The following is a 21,129-nucleotide window of genomic DNA, read 5'->3' as shown; positions in this document are numbered from 1 at the left end:
CCAATAAAACTTTATTTATAAAAACCATTGGCGGTATAGGGGTGATTTTCCCATGCTGTTCTCGTGATCGTGAGTGAATTATCACGAGATCTGATGGTTTTATAAGGCAGTTTTCCCTGCTCTGGCATGATCTCTCTTCCCTGCCACCGTGTAAAATGTGCCTCCTCCCCTTCTACCATAATTGTAAGTTTCCTGAGGCCTCCCCATCCCCATCCATGTGGAACTGTGAGTCAGTTAAACCTCTTTTCTTTATTTAAAAAAACAAACAAACAAACAGTTGGTGAGCTGGATTTGGCTCTCCAGCCATAGCTTGGTAACCCCTCCTCTAAAGGGTTCCTGTGAAATTCCCACAGTGCACTCAGGTTCAGCAGAAACCTGAGGTTTCATTTCAGCTATGCCAAGACTTTCACGAGGCAGGACCACAGAACTGTGGGACCAATTAGCCACATCCACAGTCCCTTAGTGAAAGGGGAGGAGTGTAAAGCCAGAGAAACTAGAAAGATAATAACTCTGTTATAGAAATAATAAACAGGTCTGTAGTTCAAAATGTGCCAACAACCCTCATTCTAGTCTTCATTTTCATTAATGGCTTACCCTGTTAATTAAAACTTCACCCATTCTTTATTTTCTGGTTGTTACTACCTATGTGGGAATTCCAGATTTCACTTTCTTAATGATCTCTTGCAAAGAGTTAATACTGGGTTGGGTTTAAATATACAAGCAGATGGTGCTGGATGGTCAGGGAAGCTGATCAGGAGGAAAATTTGCTGTGGTTGATCCAAAGCAGAGAAGCAAACCTTGACCAGCTATGTTTCTCCACACCACACAATACAGTCAGCAAACCTTTTCTGTAAAGGGGCAGATAATAAATATGTTTGGCTTTGTGGGCCAGGCAGTCTCTGATGCACGGACTCAGCTCTGCCTCTGAAGTGAAAAAATAGATATTATAGAAATGAATAGGAGTGTCTATGTTCCAATAAAACTTTATTTACAAAAATAGGCATTGAGCCAGACTTGGCTAGGGTTGTAGTTTGCCTATTCCAGCACAGAGAGTGACTTGTAGCTTAGGTTTGAACCCTTATTTCTTTTCAAATTACTACCTGACCCCCCTTCCACCATTTGTCATCAAGGTCCATCTGAATAGGGAGGGAAGTTTGAGAAGTACAACAAAGTTTTAAACTACAGATGCTCCTAGACTTACAATGAGGTTATAGCTTGATAAGCCCATTTTAAGTTTAAAATACTTTAAGTGGGCCGGGGACAGTGGCTCACACCTGTAGTCCCAGCACTTTGGGAGGCCGAGGCAGGTGGATCACCTGAGGTCAGGAGTTCGAGACCAGCCTGGCCAACATGGTTAAACCCCGTCTCTACTAAAAATACAAAAATTAACCGGGTGTGGCAGCACATGCCTGTAATACCAGCTACTTGGGAGGCTGAGGCGGGAGAATCGTTTGAACCCAGGAGGCAGAGGTTGCAGTGAGCCAAGATCGTGCCACTGTACTCCAGCCTGGGTGACAGAGCGAGACTCCATCTCAAAAATAAACAAATAAATAAATAAATAAATAAATAAAATACTTTACGTGGAAAATGCATTTAACCCAATTAACTACTGAACATCATCCCTTAGCCTAGCCTACCTTGAATGTGCTTCAGAATACTTAATTAGCCTACAGCTAGGCAAATTCATCTGGCAACACAGTACCCTGTAAAGTATTGGTTGTTTGTTTATGCTCATGCCCATGTGACTACTGGGAGCTGCAATTGGTGCTACTGCCCAGCATGAGGAGAGAGTATCACTGGCCCGGAAAAAGATAAAACTTCAAAATTCACAGTATAGTTTCTTTATACTTCCAGAACAGTGATACTGAATATGTCTCACTTTTGTAACATCATAACACTGAAAAATAGTAAGTGGAACCATCCTAACTTGGGGACCATCTACGTAGTGATGTAAAGGTATTAAAATTTAGGGGTAGTCATGGGAATCAGGACAGCAGGCATTTGTAGGAGTTATCATGTGCCACGCAACACTGATGCCCTTGACCCATATTCACTCATATTCACACTCTGTAATAGGTACCATCATCCCTGTTTTACAAAAGCAGAAAATGGGGTACAGGAAAGACTTGCATTCCTGTGTTGGTCCTGGGGCCACTAGCTGTGTGACACCGGGTAAGTCACCTAACACGTTTAAGACACCATTTCTGTGTGGGTAAAACATGCCCAGTCTCCGCTCTCCTCACTGGGCTGTTACAAGAATAAAAGATCTCAGACACGCCACGGCTCTGCCCCGCTGTGCAGAGAGGCTTCATGTGCCAGAAGTTTTGTGACCACTCTGGGAGGACGACTTACACCAAGGATGTGCAGCAGGACGGCTCCGTGCTGTCGCTCCTTATTGGAGAACAGATCTGTGGGGAACTCGTGAATCGCTGGAAGACAGGAAGAGATGGCAGAGTGTTAGTTATCTATGGGCCTCCCGACAAACCTCACTTGACATCTGAGAGTTCACTAAGGAACTGCAGAGCCCACCTTGCTTTGGACTGATCAGAGAGAAGGCCAGCCATTTCTCAGTCCAGGGGCAGACCAGTGCTCTCAGGAAATAGTTGCTGGATACTGGATTATGCAAAGATATTCCAGCCCCTTAGAGTGATGATGTTTTAGATATGTCTTGCATTTTAAAAAACAGTATGAAACACTTCCCACGTAATAGGATGGCTAGAACCCAGAACAGATAGTAGTAAGTGTTGACAAGGATACGGAGGTACTGGAATTTCAAACACTGCTGGTGGAAATGTAAAATGGTACAGCCCTGGGAGGCAGTCTGGCAGTTCCTCAAAAGATTAAGCATAGACCATATGACCCAGCAATTCCACTCGCAAGTATAGACCCAAGAGAAATGCAAGCAAATGTCCACACTAAAACTTACACATCAATGTTCATAGCCATATTGCTCGTAACAGCCAAGATGTGGAAATAATCTAAATCAAATGCTTGGGGTTTGAGTATCATTCCTGCAACCCCAGGCAGCTCTGAGCAACTCATCTGCTCAGTAATAGAGGAATAATCCCTTCTCATCTGCCACTGCCACATTCAAAATCATCAGCGGATAAGCACGCTCATGAACGGAGGTATCCATGAATGAATTCCATTGTCACAGATCCTGTTTAGGGCACCCTCAGATCTCCACCCACCCTCACCACACCAGCTAAACTGGAAGCTTCTGGAAGGCAAGGATCCACACTTCCCTGGTCACCATTGCACCCTCAGTACCTAGGCCAGGCCTGGTACACAGTAGGTTCTCAATCAACCTTAGTAATCGACTGAATAAACAAAGGTTAAAATATTAACAAAAATAACGATATGTATCGTCTCATCTTATTAGAATACTTTTATTACCCTTGTAAACCCCTTAAACACACGGAATGACACCTAGTTCATTGTGGGTGCTTGATAAATGCTTGTTAAATAAACTTCCAGGACAGAAATCCCTTCTCTGCAAATATAATTGGGCCCTAAGCTCTGAAAATGATGCTTTCTCCCTTATATGGAAATTTTTCTGATTTTTCAGATCTGATTCTCTCGGCAAGCCACAGAAAACATCAGCTCCCCAGATACCCAGAAAATGTTCCCGCTTTGAAACAAGCAGCATTTAACGAAAAATAGATTCTTTCGCTTCCCTCACATCTCTCTCTTTTTTTGTAATCAAACTTCTTTAATAGAGTTGCTGCTGTCAGTTCAAGGGCATGGATTGGCTTCAAGGTTTGTCAGCTCAGAGATGGAGAATTACATAGGGAGAGGCTCGGCATTGTTGAGGCCAAGATCTTACTTCCAGGAGAAATGCAGCTGCTGGGACATTTCAGTGCAGATCAATAGACATTTCTGTCATGAAAATTCGAGACATTTCCTGATTCTCCAAACCAGAGTTTTGAGAGCTGACTGATTTATCCAATCCTGGGAATTAGAATAACATCTTTAAAAATTTTTGAAAAATGAGAAGTTTTGAAAATTAGAACAATGTCATGTCATCTTTCTGCTGCTGGGGACATATCACCTGACCTCCAGCAGGGAGGGGGCGTTGGTTCTAAATGGCTTTGCCCTTGGTAGGAACAGACTTCTACTCAGCCTCACACCTTGCTCTGCACACCCATGTGTATCCTGGAGTGCTGTGGAGGAGAATGAATGGCATCTATGGCCTTAATTTTGCCAGCAAAGACAGTGGTCACTGGCAGAGTTCCCGGCTGCCTGTGCCCCACCATCCTCTGTACCCATCCACACCTTCCTGGTACATCTTGAACCCACAAGGCGGGCACTAGAGCCATCAATGTTCCTGTTTTCAGATGAGGCTCAGAGAGGGAAGTAAGCAGCTCAGAGCACCCAGGCATCTACGCCAGCACTCACAGTGGGACCTGATGTTCCTCGTCCAAGGTTAAGCCCCACCTCTAACACTGAGACGGTCTGGCCAAGTGGAAATCACGCCACACTGTTGACTGGAGTCCTAGCTCGACTACGCATGAGCTTGTGTGACCCTGGTCACATCATGAAACTTCTCTGACCCTCTGTCTCTTCAGTGGCAATTTGCTGCTACTTCTACTTGTTCAGCCTCACGCCTTGCTTTGCACCCCTGTGTGCAGGCTGGGGGGCTATGGAGGAGAATGAATGGCTTCTATGGTGACGAATCAGTCATCCTTATTATGTGCGGCATGCCCTGGCATGGACATCAAAGGCTGTGAGCAGGCAGATATCCACCCCACCCTTCCCAGTTGGCTGTTGATAGCCGGGATCAGTCTGCTCCACAGTTCAGGATTAAAATCCTCTAGACACTGGCATGGTGAAGGGGGTGGGTATAGACCAGGACTCTGTGGCCTCCCACCCTTGTCACTGACAGCAACAACTTGGAACTGCAGATGTCCCACACAGCTGTTCCGTGCACTGTCTCTAGCAGCCGATGGACTTAGATTTCAGGAAGTACCTCTGCTCCTAATGACCCGTGGGACCTGGGCAAGCTTCCTGACACCTTGGGGCCTGTTCCCTCACCTACGAATGGAGATCACAGCAGAACCTGGGCCGTAAGAAGTGATACTACTGAGCTCAGCCAGGCTGCCAGTCACTCAGCATCATTAACTTACAGACTCATTCCTTGACATCCATTCTGTCCCCACAACTCCACAGAACACACAGCCTTGGTGTATGAAAGCTAAAGAGAAGACAAAGGCTTCTTGGAGAAAGAGAGAAAGAGCAAGACAATGAGAAAGTAAGAGATGATTTGGGCTACATGAGAATCTGAAGCCTGGAGCAGTGTAATCCCAGGTTCCTGAGAAAGCCTTCCTTCTCCTCCCATGGGCTTCCTGGGATCAGGAGCCACTGGGCCATGTTCAAGGGTGGGATGCTTGCATGTCTGAGGGGGCTGAGCCTGCTCTGTCTGCTCAAATCCCCACCAGGGAGGAGGGAGGGATCAGCAGGGAACATACACACGGCTTTTGAGGTCATCCTTAAGCCTTTAAGCTGCAGAAATCTGAAGGTGGAGGGAGGAGGGAAGGGAGAGATGTATCTGCAGGTGGAGCTGGGCTCAAGGAACCAGGGATGATCCCAGCCCCCACCCCTGCCCTGGGGACATGGGGTGAAGGGAAAGGAGGGACAGGAGGGAAGCCAGCTGCTCCCCACTCCCCTTTGGACCTTGGTGCCCAGAAGTGGCTTCCATCACTCTTGGTCCTGGACACACCCAGGTGTCCTCACACCCCAGGCATCTGCCTCCCTCCCGTGCACCCATCCTCGACTGTGAGCAGGGCCCAGGGAAGCTGGAGGAGGTCCTTCCTGCCAGTTGCCTTCCTGAACATTGGATGGGAAACTCCAAAATCCTTGGGGACAGAAGCACCTCCAGTGCCCTCAGCACCCTACAATCCGCCATTCGGAGGCCTCCAGGCACACCTGAGCTGTTTTCTTTACACACAAAAAGCTCCACGGTGACGCTCTGAATTAGTGCTGCCCGTTCAGGGATCCAAACTTTCACCAACATTGCTCCTGCTTCTCAAAATGGATGGATTTATTCAACAGCATGTACAGAGCACCCGCTTGGTAGCCACTGGACTGTCTAGGAATGGCTGGATGAGACCCTGACGGACCCCGAGCGCCCTCAGATATGGCAGCTCTTCCTCTCAGAGGGTGGCTTGACTTTCGGGGAAAGGCAAAGTTACTCAGAAGGTGGAAGGTTATTGAGGTGGGAAATCCCCTGATCCAGAAAGAATGTGAATCGATGCATGTTTCTTGAGCAGTTACTATGTGCCAGGCACTGGATTAGGCACAGAGCGTCACGGACGTGCCTGGTCTGTAGGACAAGTAAACAAACGACCAAGAGACAGTGAGAAGCTTATTGCGATGGTGCGGAGTAGAATAAGTTAGGGGTCACTGACCTGGGAGAGTTGTTGGGGAACATGCAGGCAGCCCCAGGAGAGGGTGATGCCCACATCAAGCCTTGAAGCCTGCTCCCAGTCAATTCTGAGAAACTCATTATTCTCATCTTATTGAGAGGAAGTGGAGGCTCTGAGAGACTAAAGTCACCTACAGTCACACAAACACAGTCTGGCACAGATAAGAGAAGAACCCAGCTTGGAAGCCCAACTAATACCAGGCTCTCTTTATTGGAGCATGTTACCCCCAGCAGATGCACATCTCAGGACTAAGGTCTCCTCCATCCCAGGAGCAGGCCCTCTGTTCTTGTAAGCTCTAAGGGCCATGCCAAGAGGCCACGCTCTGAAACATACATTGGATTTTGTAGGTCAATTCTGCCTGCAACCCAGAATTCACCCATACAGAGGTCTAGGCCATTATTAAATGGATCCAGAGAAAACCTGTCACTTATATTCCTTGATCTTGAAACGTTTAATACAAGTGACTGCTTCCTATTTGTATATGAATGAATGTATGTGTATATAAATGAACAGATCAATCTATTTATCTATCTCACATACACTAAAACTCATTCTTCGTGGTTTGAAGTTCAATGGGTTTTGAGAAACACCTACAGTTGTGTATCTACCACCATACCTCAGATAGAATAGTTCCATCACCCCTAAAATTCCCTTGTGCTGCCTTTTTGTAATCACCCCTCCCTGCACCCCTACTCCTGGTTGTTTAAGCTGCCCAGTTTACCATATTTTGTTATAGGAGCCTCAATGCACCGAGACACGTGGGAAATGGAATAATCAAATCCAATAACATCTTGTGCAGAAATAAGAAATTGGGCACAATTGCCAGGACAGCCTCTCGACACTTAGGTCTCTATAACCTCGACTGCCAGTGGAAACACATCCCTATCTGGTGTGCCACACCACCGACGTTTCCTTTCCCCATATTTGCCTTTTCCAGAGCACCGTATCAATGGAATCATGTAATATGTAGCCTTCTTAGTCTGGCTTCTTTCACTTAACAAAATGGTTTAAGATTCGTCCATATTGTCGGGTGATCCCACTTTTGGAAACATTCTTGCTTAGCTTCTTTGGCCTCCCCTCTCCTCACTCAACTCAGTCTCCTCTAGAGGGTCCCCTCCCCCCAAGGGACTCTGAACTGAATGCTGGTGGTCTAGGGGCTTCACCCTGGGCCCTCTTCTGTCCATGTGACCATTCCCTGGCTTTGACTTTTTAATCTCCACATCCAGCTCCCAAATTTCAATCTTCTCTGAGCTCAAGACCTAACATGTCCAGCAGACAACTGAACATCATTCCTCAGCCGTCCTATGAACACCTTCAACTTGCCCTCATTGCATGGCCTCCCATCCATCTGGGTCTGCATAAAACAAATCCTGACATTGTCCTTGATACGGCCTCCTTCCTCATATGTTGTGACAGGTAGACAGGCCAATAGGCACTCAATGTCCTTTTCTATTTCCTCCCATGAACCTTCCCCTCAGGGACCCTAGATATGGGTGCGCAGGCTGTGCACTGCAGGATCACACATCCCAGTCCTACTTCTCGTTTGGAGGAGCCTGGCTCCCTTGCAGCTAGGGTTCTGCATGTGAAGTAGGTTCTGCCAACCTAGGGGACTCAGAGGGCAGAAGAGAGGCAGTGTGTTCTTCCTGCTGCCATTTCCACTGGCAACCAAGTTTACATAGACCTAAGTGTCAAGAGGCTCTCCTGGCAATCATGTCCCCTTCCTTATTCCTGCACAGGATGTTACTGAACACTTGATCATTCCGTTTCCCACTTGTCTCAGTTCATTCAGGCTGCTATAACAAAATATCATAAACTGGGGTAGCTTAAAAACAACAGAAATTTATTTCTCACAGTTCTGGAGGCTGGAGGGTCCAAGACGAAGGCACTGGCAGATTCGGTATCTGGTGAGGGCCAGTGTCCTGGTTCATACATGGTGCCTTATCTCTGCATCCTCACACAGTGGAAGGGACCAGGTAGCTCTCTGGGGTCTCTTTTATAAGGGCGCTAAGCCCGACCATGAAGACTCCACCTCTATGACCCAGTCACCTCCAAAGGCCCCGCCTCCTAATACATCACCTTGCAAATTCGGTTTCCATGTAATGCTGGGGACATACAAACATGCAGACCGTAGCGCTGCTCCTTCAGCCTTCCCTGTAATTTTGTAAGCATCTCATTCCCTAAATTAAATTCCTTTCTGTTGAAAATATTAAACATGGCTTCTATTTCCTGCAGGGAACACTCACTGATACATCCACCTCCTTTTCAGCCAATCCTGCACAAGCCCTGGCAATCCTACTGCTGATCTGCTCTTGAGTCCCTCTGCCGCCATCCTCTCTTGCTGGACCACTGCACTGACCCGTAACCGGTGTCCCCAGGTCCTCTCTCAATCTGCTCCTTCCTGTTTTCCACAGGGCAGCCAGACAAGCTTTTCAACAAACACTTAGGATAAATGCCAAAGACCGCATTTTGGCCTTCAAGGCCCTGCACGGTCTGGCCCTGCCAACCCTTCCAGCCTCACTCATGCCACCTTCCCCATGGTGCCCACTCTACTCTGGCCACACTGGTCATGCCTGTGCTGCCAGGTCCTGGCACAAACCTGGCACGAAGTAGGTGTTCATGAAATGCCTATGGAGTGAATGTACTTCGGGCTCCTCCCTTCTGACACAAACTCAGGAGCCCCCAGTGTGACCTCTGCCTGGATGGCTCCCCAGGAGATGGTGCACTGGCCCTGCCTCCTCAGCCCCTGTCTTCCCAAACTGCTTCTTGGATGCTGCACACCAAGTCTTACCAGGCAGAACATTTTTGACAGAGATGTGCTTTCTGTGAGCTGCTCGTTTTTCTTAAACCTTTCAATTAGTCAATTCTCTTTGGGGAATGTAAACTGTGAATTGAATTTTTTTAAAGGAAAAATAACTGCCTCAAAACATGCCACTCTCTCTTTGCTTTCTACCCTTGTTAAAAATAACCCCACCTTCTAAGCCTTGACGTTTATTCTGAAACGATGAAAACCAGACTGGAAGGCTGGGAAGTTATTTAAATAGCCTCAAATTTTTATTGTTTCAACTTATATAAGGTATATGTTTTAGAAACCATCCCAGTGCCAGAAACCAAAAGAAAAAAATTGTCATTCCCCCCCGCCCCACCAATTGTACAGTTTAAAATAACTTTGCTAAGAATTTTATGCCTTTCATGGGCAACAGTTGGAACATCTAGGATTTTCTACCATCACCCTTGTGTCCCAAACAGGAGTAAAAATAATTAGATTAAGTCACTGACTTAACTAGCATGAGAAGGAGTTTAAAATCCTATCTTTCTTTCAGTACATTCCAAAAGAGATTCAGTGCCATGAAAAAGAAAATATGCCTGGAAGACTCAGCAACAGGAATGTTCTTTCCAGGAGCAACCACTATAGAATTTCTACAGCTGGACAAGGGCCCAGGTACTATGTGGTTCAGCTGTTCTCCACCCAGGAAGGGAAGTGGACTTGTTAATGTCACAGGGCACTGTTTCCTCAGGTGGTTTTCAAAAGCGCCTGGTACTTCTCCCCGTCTCTCTTGCTTCCTCTCTCACCATGTGATCTCCACACACGGGCTGGCTCCTCTTCACCTTCCACCATGAGTGAAAGCAGCCTGAGGTCTCATCAGATGCAAATACCTACTCCTGAACTTTTCCAGACATCAGAATCATGAGCCATATAAACCTTCTTTATTTATTACCCAGCCTCAGGTATTCCTTTTTAGTAACACTAAACAGACTGAGACACAAATCCTGTTTGATTTAGGGCCCCACACTTATGACCTCATCCTTGCCAACCCCACCTCTCTCCCTGCCCTGATGCTGAAGATCCTGTCCCACCTCACTGAGAGTCACTTAACCCTCCATTTATATTGATTGATTGATTGATTGATTGAAACAGGGTCTCACTCTGTCACCCAGGCTGGAGTGCAGTGGTGCAATCACAGCTCACTGCAGCCTCAACCTCCCAGGCTCAGGTGATCCCCCACATCACATCCTCCCAAGCAGCTGGGACTACAGGTGTGCACTATCATACCCAGCTAATTATTGTATTTTTTTGGTAGAGACTGGGTATCACTATGTTTCCCAAGCTGGTCTTGAACTCCTAGGCTCAAGTGATCTGCCTGACTCAGCCTCCCAAAGGTGCTGGGATTACAGGTGTGAGCCACTGCATATAGGTGTAACCCCTCCATTTTAAAGAGGAGAACCCTGAAGTCCAGAGAGGTCAAGTGCTTTGTTCAGCATCACAGCTAGTTAACAACAGAATTGCCAGAGCCCGAATTAATACGAACAGACAATGGCTGGTCCATATAGGACAACAGAACTGTGACCCACAGCTCCAAAGCAACTAGCCTGGGATGTCAGACCACAGCCTCTGCAGCAATTGGCCCAAAATGGTCATGTTTTGCCAATGACAACCACCTTCTCTACTGTTTTCTCCTGCTTCCAACTCAAGAATAACAAGAGAAAAACAAATAGGCTCCCTGTAGTGAGTTGAATAGTGTCCCTCCAATAACTCATGTCCACCAGAATCCTTAGCATTGACCTTATTTGGAAATAAGATGTATTAGTCAGCAGGGGCTGTCATAACAAAATACCATGGCCTAGATGTCATCAACAATGGAAATTTACTTTCTCCCAGTTCTGGAGGCTGGAAGATCAAAGTGCCTGCAGGGTTGGTTTCTGGTGAAGATTCTCTTCCTAGCTTGTAGATAGCCACCTTCTCCCTGTGTCCTCACACGGCCTCTTCTCTGCACACACACTGCTGGTGTCTCTTCCTCCTCTTATAAGACATCGATTGCTATAGTTTGATGTTTGTTCCCTCCGAATCTCATGTTGAATGTGATCCCCAATCTTGGAGGTAGTGCCTAATGGGAGGTGTTTGGGTCATGGGGGCAGGTCCCTCATGAATAGATTAATGCCCTGGGCGCAAGTGGTGAGTGACTTCTCATTCTATTAGTTCCCGCAAGAGCTGGGTTTTGTTTTTGTTTTTGTTTCTGTTTTTTTTTGAGACGGAGTCTCGCTCTGTCGCCCAGGCTGGAGTGCAGTGACATAATCATAGCTCTCTACAGCCTTGACCTGCTGGGCTCAAATGATCCTCCTGCCTAATCTTCCTGAGTAACTGGAACTACAAGCATGTGCCACCATACCCACATCCAGCTTATATATATTTTTGGTTTTTTTTTTTGGTAGAGATGGGGTCTCACTATTATGCCCAGGCTGGTCTCAAACTCCTGGCCTCAAGCAACCCTCCCACCTTGGCCTTCCAAAGTGCTAGGATTATAAACATCAGCCACCATGCCCGTCCAGAGCTGGTTGTTAAACAGAGCATCTCTCTTCTCCCACTCTCTTGCTTCCTCTCTCACCATGTGCTTTCTGCACAGGTTGGCTCCCCTTCACCTTCTGCCATCAGTGAGAACAGCCTGAAGCCCTCACCAGAGGCAGATGCCCACTCTTGAACTTTCCCAGACATCAGAATCATTAGCTAAAAAAACCTTTTTTCTTCATACATTATGCAGCCTCAGGTGTTACTTTATAGCAACACTAAAAGGACTAAGACTCCAGTCCTATTTGATTAGGGCCCTACTCTTATGACCTTATTTAACATTTACTACCTCTCTAAAGGCACTATCTCCAAATACCATCACTTCACACGAACTTAGAGAGACACAATTCAGTCTTTAACATAAGGTCTTTGCAGAGGTAGGTAGTTAAGTTGAAATGTGGTCACACTGCATTACAGGGGACCCCGAATCCAATGATTGGTGGTCTTAGAAGAAGAGGAGGAGACACACAGAGATACCAAAAACAAAGGAGGTTGGAGTGGTATGTCTACAAGCCAAGGAGGAGATACTGAGAACAAGGCATGAGATGATGAAGGCAGAGGTTGGAGTGGTATGTCTGCAAGCCAAGGAGTGCTGGCAGCCAGGAGAGAGGCCTGGAACAGATTTTCTCAGAGACTCCAGGAGGAATCAATCCTGCTGATACCTTGATATCAGACTTTTGGCCTCCTGAACTGTGGGAGAATAAATTTCTGTTGTTTTAGGTCACCCAGTGTGTTCTACTTTGTTATGGCAGCCCTGGGAAGGCAAAACATTCCCTAAACCAATGCACACAATGCCCTGCTTCCAGTTGGCTGCCTCACGCCAACAGCCTCCACCCAGGGCACGCCTGAAGCCTGCCCTTTCTTCCCTGCTGTGAAGCCTCCCCGCTCCCTTGCCTGACTTTGAGTCTTTACCAAACGCAAGTGATGACAGCTGACTCCCTTGCTATAGTAAACTCTGAGTAAATATCTTGGGTTGTTTTCATTTGTGTGGTCTTTGTTTATTTCCACAATTAGCAGCAATCTTTAGTTGTGTCTCTACTCTCTTTCTCCTGCACTAGGTTAAGTGTTCTCAGAGTGCTGTGGTGACAATTTGTTTGTTCCTGTATTGTCTTTACCTCTACTAGACAAGGCATATACTTAATATCTAAAGTAAATTAGGCTGGGCGTGGTAGCTCACACCTGTAATCCCAGCACTTTAGGAGGCTGCACTTTGAAAGGCCGAGGCAGGCAGATTGCTTGAGTCCAGGAGTTCGAGACCAGCCTGGCCAACATGGCAAAACCCCGTCTCTACTAAAAGTACAAAAATTAGCCAGGCATGGTCGCGCGTGCCTGTAACCCCAGCTACTCAGGAGGCTGAGACAGGAGAATTGCTTGAACCCGGGAGGCAGAGATTGCAGTGAGCCGAGATTGTGCCACTGCACTCCAGCCTGGGCAACAGAGCAAGTGAGACTCTGTCTCAAAAAAAAAAAATGAAATGAAATGAAATAAAATAAAATTAAATAAAGTAAATTAGGGGCTGGGTGCGGCAGCTCACACCTGTAAGCCTAGTACTTTGGGAGGCTGAGGTGGGAGGATTGCTTGAGTCCAGGAGTTCAAGACCAGACTGGACAACATGGCAAAAGCCTGTCTCTTAAAAAAATACAAAAATTATCTGGGCATGGTGGTGCATGCCTGTGAGCTAAACTCAGGAGGCTGAGGCGGGAGGATCACTTGAGCCCAGGAAGTCAAGGCTACAGTGAGCAGTGATGGCACCAATGCACTCCAGCCTGGATGACAGTGAGACCCTGTCTCAATAAATGAATACATAAAATAAAAGTAAATTCGGAACCTAGGTTTCTACGTACTGCACAACCAAACTCTGAGCTAGTCACCAGTCGGCAACACAAGTACCACTGAGTTTATCAAAAGGACAGACATCATTAAGGGAACCCATTTCTTTTTGGAAAAATAGCTTCCATTTTTTTATCATGATATAATGTTCTACATATGAAACATACATAGCAATACACATACAATGCTTACTACATGTCAAGTACTTTCTACATTTCAAGGTCACAATGAGCCCAGGAAACACTGTCATTAGCCCCATTTCAAACATGGGCAAACTGGAGCACAGAAAGGTTAAGTAATTTGCCCAAGGTGCAGCCAGTAAGTGGCAGAGCCAAAACTCAAATCTGGATAATCCAGCTCTCAACAGCACTTGACTGTCTAACAAAAGCCAAAAATATGTTTCTTCCCTTTGACATAACAGTTTCTCATGTGAAATTTCTTCTAAGGGTGACATTCAAAATATCAGGGTGAAAGTCATATGTGTGAAGATGCTTGTTACCTCCACTAGCGAGGCACTGGAAGCCACTGACGGCCCAGGAATAGGATAATGGTTATGGAGTTGGACACTTTCCTGTAGTCTTCCCACAAATATTTACTGTTACCCATCAGGTCCCAGCACTGTTCTAGATTCTGAAAATACATCTGAACAAGACAGGCAAAAGTGCCTGCCCTTACAGGGCATTTTAGATAGAGTACTACCCAGAAGGATAGTTAAAGACACTGGATGTGGAAAAAATTTTATCATAAATGAAAAAAGCAACACACAAAATCACTCGTGGTTTGTTTGCAGCTACACACAAATCAGCAAATGAAAAGAACTGGATGGAAGTATGCCAAAACCATTATAGTGGTTATGGCGGGTGGAGGAATTCTAAACGGCTGCCCTTTCCAGGGCCCCTTTCCAAATGCTTTATCGTAAAAATGTTTTAGTCAATTTGCTATGCTTTATTTTTTTAAAAAAAATGAAGTTTTAAAACATGGTGTATGGGCCTGGCACAGTGGCTCAAGTCTGTAATTCTAGCACTTTGGGAGGCAGAGGTAGGCAGGTCACCTAGGTCAGGAGTTCGAGACCACCCTGGGCAACATGGTGAAACCTTGTCTCTACTAAAAATATAAAAATTAGCCGGGCATGATGGTGGGTGCCTGCAGTCCTAGCTACGTGGGAGGCTAAAGCATGAGAATCACTTGAACCTGGGAGGCGGGGGTTTCAGTGAGCCAATATCACGCCACTGCACTCCAGCCTGGGCGACAGAATAAAACTGTGTCTCAAAAAAAACAAAAACAAAAAAATCGTGGTGTATAAAAGAATCCAGCACAGAAGAGTACCAATGGTATGATCTCATTTATATGGTGCCCAAGCACAGTCAAAACCAAGGTCAGTGATAGAAATCAGAACCACTGGGGGTAGGGGAGGGACTAATCGGCAAAGGGCACAAGGAACTTTCTAGGGTGATGAAAACGCCCTAGATCTTGACTGGAGTGGTAGTTACACTTAAAAAGCTGTGTATTTTATTGTACTCAAGTTATACTTCATTGAAGAGAGACCTACTGAACGTCTGACGCACTCTAGGAAAAGGAAAGCATATTATCACTGAAAAACTTTAAGAGCTCCCCACTGTTTTTCTCGTTGTTGTACTGTTCATGGCAAGGATGAACAAGTAACAAGCCCCTTGGTTCATGCACCTGAACACAGCACACATCAGCCATCACCGTGCCTCCCCTGGAGGAAATTTTGGGACGAGGCCAGATCTGGTTCCTGCCACTGCTTGAAGGTGAGCTCATCTCCAGAGGCTGGAGTTCAACCACAGAAGCCTGAGGAGCAGTGAGGGCTCTGATGCCAGGACCCATTCTCAGGTAGGTTCATGACAACAGGCACTCGGCATCCCAGGAAACAAGACCACAGTATCACCTGAGCCAGCTCACTGTTGCCAATGACAAGAACAGAAACCAATTTACTCAGGGACAGGCCCCCCCGTGAAAAAATGCCCATGCCCACCGTGGGTATTCTCAGCTGGTAGAGGTGGACTCTAGACTTAATTTGAGCTGCAAGTACATTTGACTTGTTTGATACATCTGCAGAAACAATTCTTCATTGTCTAACTACACCATATGGCCAGTAGCCTGTGAAAGGTCCCTGGGATGCACCTTGACATTGTGACAATGAGCTGCTACTGCTGTTGATCATGATGTACCTCCAACACTCAGATCAAAGCCTGGCACATAGTAGGTACTTATATTGAAGCTTTTACAATAGAGTTTCTTAGGACTGTCTTAACAAAGTATTATATACTTAAAACAACAGAATTTTTTTTTTTTTGAGACAGAGTCTCGCTCTGTCGCCAGGCTGGAGTGCAGTGGCACGATCTTGGCTCACTGCAACCTCTGCCCCCAGGTTCAAGCAATTCTTCTGCCTCAACCTCCCGAGTAGCTGGGACTATAGGCACATGCCACTGTGCCCGGCTAATTTTTGTATTTTTAGTAGAGACAGGGTTTCACCATATTGGCCAGGCTAGTGTCTAACTCCTGACCTCATGATCCACCTGCCTTGGCCTCCCAAAGTGCTAGGATTACAGGTGTGAGCCACCGTGCCCAGCCCAGAAATGTATTTTATCACAGTTCTGTAGGCTGGAAATTCAATATCAAAGTGTCGACAGGGTTGGTTCCTTCTGGAGACTTAGGGGCAATTGGCACCATGTCTTTCTCCCGGCATCTGTGACAGCTGGCAGTCCCTGGCATTCCTTGGCTTGTGGGCCCAGATCACCCCAATGTCTGCCCCTGTCTTTATCTGGCCTCCCCCTCTTTGTCCCTGTGTCTTCACATGGACTTTTTATAAGGACACCAGTGACTGTATTTAGGGCCCACCTTCATCCAGCATAACCTCTTCTCGACCAAGTACATCTGCAGAGACCCTATTTCCAATGAAGGTCACATTTACAAATAGCAGGTTAGGACTTCACCATATCTTTTGGGGAAAAACAACTCAGCCCTCATATTTGTTGACTTGATTGACCCTTTATTCATGAAACACAAGCATGAAATCAACTCCTGTATGAATGAACTCTTATGAATAACATAGCAGTTGTCATTATTGGATCTTTTATATCCTCTGGTTTCTCTAGGACAGTCCTGATTCACATCTGCTGTCCAGTATAATGAATAGTATCCCCTTCTCTCAAAAGTGTCACAGTTTGGATGATAAATTTCATGTTCACTCTCCTCATTAGGAGTACAAGGACCTGGAATAAAAATGAACACCAATTAGCCAGGAGATGTCAAAGTAGCCCATGGCAACATGCCAGGAGAGACTTCCATCATTGCCAACATGGACACCAGGTACTTCCTCATTCTAGACAGCCTCAAGTTCAACGAGAGAACATCTGCGGGAAGGTAGCTGCTATAGCATGGTGCCTGGATTCAGAAGCACCTCCACCCAAACCCAAAGGAGGGTGGATGATTTGCCAGAGTGAGTGGTTGGTGCTTGCCACTAACTGGGAAGGGACCTGGAGGAAGGCTGGAATGACGCCTCCCTTCACCTCTGGCACGCTCTAGTTCTGAGGTCAGGTCAGGTTGCCAGCCACGTGTGATGGTGAGTTCTATGTGCCAACTTGGCTGGGCAGTAGTAGTCATACTCAGTTATTTAATCAAACATAAATCTAGGGTTGCTGTGAAGGTATTTTATAGATGTGGTTAACATCTACAATCAATGGACTTTAAGTGAAGATTACCCTCAATAATGTGGGTGTGAATTCAACTCCACCCCAATCAGTTGAAGGCCTAAAGAACACAAAAATTGGCCGGGTGCGGTGGCTCATGCCTGTAATCACAGCACTTTGGGAGGCCAAGGTGGGTGGATCACCTGAGGTCAGGAGTGTGAGACCAGTATGGCCAACATGGCAAAACCCTGCCTCTACTAAAAATACAAAAATTAGCCAGGTGTGGTGGCAGGTGCCTATAATCCCAGCTACTCAGGAGGCTGATGCATGAGAATCACTTGAACCCAGGAGGCGGAGGTTGCAGTGAGCCGAGATCACGCCACTGCACTCCAGCCTGGGGGATAGAGTGAGACTCTGTCTCAAAACAAAACAAAAAACAAAACAAATCAAAAACAAAAACAAACAAAAAAACAACAACAACTGAGGTTTCTTGGGGAAGAAGAAATTTGTCCTCAAGAGCATTAGCTCTTGCCTGGGAGTTTCGAATCTGCTGGCCTGGCGTACAGATTTTGGACTTGCCAGCCCCTATAATCATATGAATTAATTCTTTAAAATAAATCTCTTTATGAACACACACAACACACACACATATAGGATAGATACAGGGCATGTTTGTGTATGTGTGCACCTCCATGGGTTCTGCTTCTCTGGAGAACCCTGACCAGTGCACTGGACTATGGTGAATTGGGGTTGGGATGGGAAGAGTGAGGAGCCACAGCTGCCCCCAGATGGGCAGAACCAGGAGGCCAGCCTGGCAGCAGGACGAGCACGTAGAGTTCAAGGAGGAGCCTCACAGCCGTGAGCCAGGGACCCCCTCAGCACTCTTGGCTCCTGTCCTGTCTCCCACCCCTGCTCCCAGGCTTCCCTGTCTGTTGAGCAGTCTTTCTCCTTGGCATAATCCTTCCTCTCTTCCTAGACCAAATCCCTGCTATTCCCTGAGTAGCCTCAAGGCAAGAAGTCTCAGGCCAGGATTTAGTGATAGGGCCTGAGTCCATTCATTATATTTGGGAGGACACAGGGTGATCTCCCTGGAAAGGAAGGAACAGCTTCTCCTTCTGTAAAGTAGCTTGCACACAGCAGACAGTTCCTCAGTGGGTGCTGGTTGAGCAACTGTAGTCCTGTGTTACTTAATGATGGGTATACATTCTGAGAAATGTGGTGTTAGGCAGTTTCACTGGGGCACGAGCATCCTAGAGTACACTTACACAATCTTAGATGGTCTAGCCTACAACACACCTAAGCTATCCCATAAGGCCTGCTGCTCCAAAGCCACACACCTGTGCAGCATTTAACTGTACTGAATACCGCAGGTAGTTGAAACACAGTGGTAAGCATTTGTGTATCTAAACACAGAAAAGCTACAGAAAAAATATGGTTTAAAAGATAAAAAATGGTACACTTGTTTAGGGCACTTACCACAAATGGAGCTTGCAGGACTGGATGTTGCTCTGGGTGAGCGAGTGAGTGTGTGGTTAGTGAATGGGAAGGCCCAGGATGTTACTGTTCACTACTGTAGACAAAAGTCTATCAATACTGGACACTTAGGCTACACTAATTTTAAAAATATGCTTCATCAATAATAACCTTCGCTTACTGTAACTTTTTTCTTTATAAACTTTTAAATTTTTTAAGCTTTTTGACTCTTTTAATAGCACTTAGTTTAAAACACAAGACCATTCTACAGCCCTGCAAAAATATTTTATGTTCTTATTCTATAAGCTATTTTTCTTTTTTTAATGTTTTTAACTTTTTAAACTTTTAAATCAAAAATAAAGACATGAGCACACACGTTAGCTTAGACCTACAGAGGGTCAGGACTAGCAAGACGTCACTAGGTGATAGGGACTCTTCAGCTCCCTATCTGTATAATCTTATGGGGCCATGTAGAATATGCAGTTTGTTGTTGAAATGAATATTGTTATATGGTGCATGACTGTACATGGTCCTTGTAAATATTTACAATTCTAACAAGCCCATCCAAGCACTATAGTTCAAGCAATAGGATGAAGAAAGACTATAGGTAGAAAAGAAGAAACTGACAGGCTTAATGTATTTCCAGGTCTGTCTTACATATAAGTGCTTAATATGTGTAGAATGACTGACAGTTGTAACTTGGACATATGACCTCTTTTTCCTCAAATCTCAGAACAAGAAAAGTCTGCCTCATTCCTTCTAGGCTTGGTGCTTATTCTTATCCTTGGCTCTGTCAGAAACATTTCCACTAAAGAGTCACTAGGGTCTGGATTTTATTCTTGGCTTTCCTTTGTGAGCTTGTGGAAAATTACATCGTTCCTTAGTTTCCACAAAAGCACCGTGAGGTTTGAGGAGGTTCTTAGCCTGTTACAAACCAGAGCTTCATCAGGATCACAGAACAAAATAGCAGCTGAGCCAGATGAGTTCACTGAACCTCCAGCCTGTGGCCTTTTCCTTCCTTAGGCATCTCTTTGGACCCATCACCTCTCTTCAAAAACACCAACAAAATGAATGAGACAGTAAAGAATCTGACAATGTGCACTGGATTAAAAGTCTGGAAAGTTCAGTTCTGCCATTGTTATTTTGGCAGTGCTGGCCTCAGTTTCCTCCTCAGGAAGAGGACAGCATAAAGTGACCCAAAGCCACCTGATCACCATTTCCTTTGGTGCCACCAGCTCAATTTCCTTTGCACCGAGTCCCCTTGGGGTAGAGCACACAGAGCGTGGCAGGAAAGACCCTGATCGCCAACACAGAGAAACGCATCTCTGCTTCCCACCAGCCTCTCCCTCACTCTGCTTACCTATAGTGGATTCTTCACCCGGCACGTTAGGCCTCACATCTAAGCTGAAGGCTAGAAACGCTGACACCACAAAAGTCACTGACCGACACACACACACACACACACCACACACACACACAAATACACACACTTTCCTTTCCTGGAATGGGTGGTGGGGATGTCTCTATATCTCCACAGAGTTTACAGCTTAGAATTTAAAACCCATGCATTGGAAAACCAAACATCGTATGTTTTCACTTACAAGTGGGAGTTAAACTATGAGGATGCAAAGGCATAAGGATGACTTTGGGGACTCGGGGAAAAAGTGGGAAAGGAGTGAGGGATAAAAGGTTACAAATCGGGTTCAGTGTATACTGCTTGGGTGATGGGTGCACCCAAACCTCACAAATCACCACTAAAGAACTTACTTGCATAACCAAATACCACCTGTTCCCCAAAACCCTATGGAAATTAAAAAAAAAATAAAAACATAGAGGCCGGGCGCAGTGGTTCATGCCTGTAATCCCAGCACTTGGGAGGCCAAGGTGGGTGGATCACCTGAGGTTAGGAGTTAGAGACCAGCCTGGCCAATATGGTGAAACCCCATCTCTACTAAAAATACAAAAATTAGCTGGATGTGGTTGTGGGCGCTTACAATCCCAGCTACTCTGGAGACTGAGGCAGGAGAATCACTTGAACACAGGAGGCAGAGGTTGCAGTGAGCTGAGATCATGCCATTGCACTCCAGCCTGGGTGACAAGAGTGAAACTCCGTCTCGAAAATAAATAAATAATAAATAAATAAAAATAAAAACATAAAAAATAAAATCCATGCATTCTTCCTGGTGCATTTCCCACCATTTGTGAGTCTATTCCGGCTCATGACCAAAGGTAAGGCCCCAGGACCAAAGGCAAGAGGTCAAACTTCCCACGCTGACCACCCACCGTGGAGAAGCCTCGGAACATCATCCACCCTGTTTCCTAGGAGAGCCTGGCCGAGAAATGCACTGGCAGGAGGCCTCACCTCCAGTTTCAAGGCACCCAGCTTTGGAAAATGATCAGGGAGTGA

General features: G+C 46.0%; 1 protein-coding gene across 3 annotated transcripts in view; it reads right to left on the bottom strand.

Moving 5' to 3' along the window:
* SLC24A4 (solute carrier family 24 member 4) overlaps positions 1-21,129 on the bottom strand; it is a 178,957-nt gene that overhangs the window by 64,774 nt on the left and 93,054 nt on the right. For all 3 annotated transcript variants that reach the window (XM_054666231.2, XM_054666233.2, XM_054666232.2), the window contains exon 3: positions 2,353-2,429. In XM_054666231.2, coding sequence (XP_054522206.2) covers positions 2,353-2,429 — 77 coding nt within the window. The remainder of the gene's footprint in view (positions 1-2,352; positions 2,430-21,129) is intronic.

This window comes from Pan troglodytes, chromosome 15 (genome assembly GCF_028858775.2).
Source record: "Pan troglodytes isolate AG18354 chromosome 15, NHGRI_mPanTro3-v2.0_pri, whole genome shotgun sequence".
Lineage (NCBI taxonomy): Eukaryota > Metazoa > Chordata > Mammalia > Primates > Hominidae > Pan > Pan troglodytes.
This window is presented reverse-complemented; position numbering and strand designations above follow the sequence as displayed.